Below are 4836 nucleotides of genomic sequence, written 5' to 3'. Positions count from 1 at the left end.
TTATTATACATATGTGTCGTATATTATATAATGTATATTTTCTAAAATATAAGCTACTATAATAAATGTATTTCTATTTTTATTACTATCAAAGGCAAATAAAATACTGATCTTCTTTTTGAATATATTTATTGATGATATTAGAACATCTGTAAGTATAGATAACAAAAGAAAAATATATATAATACCAAGAAAAATAAAATTTTTTAGAGGAAAGTTATATTTCATATAACATAATTAAAGTACTTCTTCAGTTAAAAAGCTATTTAAACAAAGTGAAAAACATTGAAGACTAGCAATCTGTAATGAAAAATCAGAAATTATACCTTAATAAACATAAAACTTTGCTTAGAACTTTCTTATTTCTAATAACATATGATAAAGCAAACACATAAAATCGATATTAAACAAAATAAACTAAAATAAAACGACTTGGAAATACATACATAATACATGGAAATAAGAATATAAATATTTTATATTTAAATTTTAAACTAGTCTTACTCTTATGTTATTCAAAAGTCAGGTAAGCATATCACGTTTTGGTCACAGCCAAACTTTATATTATGAGCAATTTCCTTTCGATTAATTTAATCAGACAAAAAACAGTTCCAAGAACACAACTTATCTAAATTATTGTGTTCAAAGATTTTAATAATTGCACCCATCATTATTTTTTATAACAACACAAATCAAATATTTAGAGACAAACATATTTATAAAAAAAACTTTGCTTTTAGAACTTCAAGTCAGTTAATCAAAATTAGTGGAGAAAAATAGCTATAGATTATTTAAATATCTATATGAGAAATTGGACATCTTATTTCAGCAATATATTAAAATTATTCAAACAAAAAACAATATTTCTAATAAATGTTGAATAACAAATACTAATAAGTTCTCTTGAAAAACTTAGAATAGTTTATAATTTATCAATTAACTTTTCCATTACATCACGGAACGCTTTTGTTGCATTTTCAATAGCAACTATTCTTTCAGAATGGCGATGCTCACGTCGATCCTCTCGTTCTTTAGCATGTTGAATAAATTTCTCTGTCCACGTTGATAGTTGACGTTCGACCTTACTTTTCTTCCGACATTGTTCGTTGTCTGTTGAATGCTCTGAAGATATATTTTCGTCATCACTCTTTTCCATATTTGATGCAAGTGCAACAGGATTCACGCTTGGTTTGTTTCCATATAGTTCATTCATTTCATCATAGTACCGGTAAGATTTGCGTTCGACTCCTGTTTGTTTGTTATGATCCTTGACTCGCATATATTGTTTTCTCATGTTTGTCCATTTATCTTTAATTTGTGTCTTTGTAAAATTATATCCATCAGTTATCATTTGAGTTCTAATTTTATCCCACACTATATCATTTTTAACAGCAGTATTCTTGAAATCATCTTGATGATCTTTATACAAAGTAAACAAGAGTTTAATAGCTTTATCATTCCATGTAGCTGAGGAACAAAATAAACAGACATAAATAAATTGCCGACTGAAATTAATGGCCGTACAGAAATAAAAAATCTTAATAAGCAAACTTAATGAGGCTCAACGACCAATAACAGTAATATATATATATAAATATAAAATCATAAAAGTCTTAGTTACAATTAATTCACTTTATTAATTTCACAATAAGAACCATTCTATAATACGTCGCAAATGCCCAGTCGCCAATCGCGAAAGATAACAACTACCAATTGAAAAATGCTATTACAGCTTTCGCAATTGATGACGGGGCATTTACAATGTATTAGAGAATGGCCCTAAAACTTCAAACATTTAGACCGGAATTCATAGACCGATCTTATATTCAAGATCGTATTAAGTCTGGGGGTCTATTACGGTTCTCGGATTGGGTGAAAATGACGAAAGTGAGCGGCTCTATCTCTTACTAAAGGGACAGTTAGAAAGAGACAAAGCTACTCACCTTTGTCATTTTCATCCAATTCGAGAACCGTAATAGGTCCCCGGATCTTGAGACTTCATTCAGCCAATGGAAATGACTGTTTAACGTCTTCAGACTAGATTCAAGAGTCTCGAATATAAGATCAGTCTATGAATTCCACTTATGTTGAACATAGCTAAAGTTATTATATATTCTTACTTCGATATACCTGAATTAAGTTTTGATAACTTCGTACAGCGTCCTTCACTGGTCTCTGATTCCGAATCTAAAATTAAAATCATATTTTACTATTAAAATTCACATTAACATTTCATGTACAAAAATTAATGTTATAAAAAATTAATAATAAATTTAATATTACGTGAGTCATTTATCAGGAATTCTTTTTCCATGTTAGATCCCAGAATTTCATCTGTTAGGGAGATATTAAAAAACGATAAAACCTCTGACGATAACGGTAACTCAGAAAGTGATCCACCTTAAAAAAATATATATAATTAAAATTAAGTTTCAAATATAGAAATGACAAATGTTTTATTTATAACCCAACCTATATCATTGATAAATACTTACTTAAATTATCATAAATTAGAAGGCCACCATTTTCGCCTCTGCTCACTTTCTGATTTTCGTCGACAGTTAATGTATGCTGACCTGGGACAAGTACAAAAGTATCGGACATGATGCCTTATTCCTCGGACTAACTGAAACCCGCTTTTTTTCCCGCCTTTGCCTTGGTTACTATCCAACCTCTGAATTTTGAGAGGTCAGAAAGCTACCTCTGTGGTTAACCAATTATGCGTTTTGGAACGGTAACGTGAGGTTACTATAAACCAACCTCAAAGTCGTACCGAGGGTTTTGGAACGACCTATGGTAACCAAGGTAGGGATTTGGAACGCACCCCTGCAGGTACTCGGTCATGAAGGCCACGTATTGTTCTCGGAGTGTTGGATTGCGCATCAGGCGCCCCTCCAGACTGGTCACCAACATGAGCGCCTCTTGCCGATTGCAACCCAGGGGAATGCCGTCGTCCTCGCGCTTAGGCAGGCGCACTGTATACCGGTCGTGCGCGTCGCGGGAATGCGTAGCCGCAAACTGACTCTCGCATTGGAGGTCCTCCGGGGTAGCGGCAGAATCGACGGCAGCTCTTCAAGGTGCCAGAACCGCTGAAGAGCTTCATCCAACTGAGACCAGGAGCTGGATGCGTGAAGCGTTGTGACATGCCGGTTGAAGCCCGTCGTCTCAGTCGGGACGATAAGACGACGGGCTTCTTTTTCCTCCAGCTGTCGGCGTCGCAGATTATTCTGCCGGCCGCCTCCAGCGGTGTCAGGAGCTCGAACTCCTCGAGGGCCACCACCTCCGGCTTCTCCTCCTTTTCTGCACGTATTGGGGAGACAACCACCCTCTCAAAGGTGTCCACCCGACATCGTCTTCAGGGGGGATCGAACCGGCCGCCATCCTTCCATCCTTGGCCGGCCCTCCCCCCATCCAGGCAGCGGGCCTTACACTAGATAGGCCGGAGGCACGAGAGGGAGGCGGGGAACACGTCTTCGTTAACAAAGGGCAACAGTGCTCAGCGTGTAAAATCTCGTTTATTGTGTCACTCGCTAAAATAGTTTCACAGGTTCGCAGGCCATCGGCCTATCGCCTCTCTTTCGCGCGCAATACTGACGACTCACTCCTATCGACGCTAATCAAGACTTCTCGTGCTTATCGTCCGAATATCGCTGCCGCAACTGACTTCGAAAGTGCGGATTCCTTAGCGTTCGACTCCGCGTGCCCCCGTTCCCGTCGCCCCCGCTCCCAGGCTACTCGGTCCACCAGGCAGCGAGGGGAGATCGGGGAAATAACCGGGCACGCAGCAAAACAAATACGCTGTAATAAACAGATTCAGACAAGCAGGGCGCAAACTACCCGGGAAAAAATTTTCACATATGATCATATATGTATAATCATATATGCTCATATACGAAAAATGTCCATATATAAGATACCATATGTATCATATATGATGCACATGTTTGTCATATATACTGTCATATATGACAAACACATTATCATATACGATCATATATGATACATATGGTATCTTATATATGGACATTTTTCGTATATGAGCATTGCGACGAACTTTTCTCTCTTCTTTAAAGTTCTTCCGCCCTCCCGTTATACGCGGACGGACGGGTGTTGCCGTCCCGCTCTCGCTGTCGCGCGCGGATCTTAGGCGAAGGCGCGCCGACGACGGGGAGTGCGGTCGCCGGGCGCGAGAAGCGCGGGATACGGACGGATCGGGTCGTCGGCAAAAACCGAGGGGAAGGGAATAGTAACGCGCCGGAAAGGAGCAGGATCTCGGGCGCTCCGCGCGTACCGTGCCGCGGACCGAAAGCTCCACGCGAAAACGAAGGTTGGGCGCCAGACGCGGTCTTTCACGCGTCACGTCGCGAAACTCGCGAAATCGCACGAACGCGATGGAGCGGCTCTCGTCACGGGCAGGCTAGCTCGCCTAACGGTAGAGGGGCGGGGCGGTGGTTGCCACTAAAGATTCCAGAGGCTACGGGACTTAAGGGACTCACACGACGGACGAGACACCCGAGGGGAGACGCACACGAAAAGAAACTCAGAAAGATAATATAAATAAAATAGGGTTTAATGAAAGGCGGCGTTAACACGCCGATTGAGTGGCCGCTATAACGGGCGGCGTCGCTGGCGACAATAATTCAAGCCCCGAGATCGGGGGAAACAACACGCCGCGATACTCTCGGCGACGCGGAGCAATCCGGCGCGAACTCAACGGCAGAAATTACCTTCGCGATGAACCCTACGCGGACGACACGGACGCACTTGACAGGAATTTCTCTCGCGAACGGTAAGAGTACCGTCGCACACGCAAATCTTCACGAAGTACTATTACAT

The 4836-nt window shown here is 40.5% G+C and overlaps 1 protein-coding gene across 1 annotated transcript; it reads right to left on the bottom strand.

The window, feature by feature from the left end:
* Nucleotides 1-922: 922 nt before the first annotated feature.
* LOC105570868 lies at nt 923-2876 on the bottom strand. Its single transcript, XM_012028320.1, has 4 exons — nt 2496-2876; nt 2284-2400; nt 2131-2187; nt 923-1467 (listed from the first exon to the last, which is right to left on the bottom strand). Exons 1-4 carry the CDS (start codon nt 2602-2604, stop codon nt 923-925), a joined length of 828 nt encoding a protein of 275 aa, XP_011883710.1. The 5' UTR covers nt 2605-2876.
* Nucleotides 2877-4836: the final 1960 nt, after the last annotated feature.

This window comes from Vollenhovia emeryi, unplaced genomic scaffold (assembly GCF_000949405.1).
Source record: "Vollenhovia emeryi isolate VEMERY1.0 unplaced genomic scaffold, V.emery_V1.0 DF941664.1, whole genome shotgun sequence".
In the NCBI taxonomy this organism is placed as follows: Eukaryota; Metazoa; Arthropoda; class Insecta; order Hymenoptera; family Formicidae; genus Vollenhovia; species Vollenhovia emeryi.
Note: the sequence above shows the minus strand (reverse complement) of the source record. Positions and strands in the feature narration are given on the sequence as shown.

Coding starts and splice junctions, on each gene's coding strand:
- LOC105570868 (XM_012028320.1), bottom strand. CDS start 2,604: ATGTCCGATACTTTTGTACTTGTCCCAGGTCAGCATACATTAACTGTC. Junction 2,401..2,495: donor TCTAATTTATGATAATTTAA/GTAAGTATTTAT, acceptor TATTTTTTTAAG/GTGGATCACTTTCTGAGTTA. Junction 1,468..2,130: donor GTTATCAAAACTTAATTCAG/GTATATCGAAGT, acceptor TTTGTTCCTCAG/CTACATGGAATGATAAAGCT.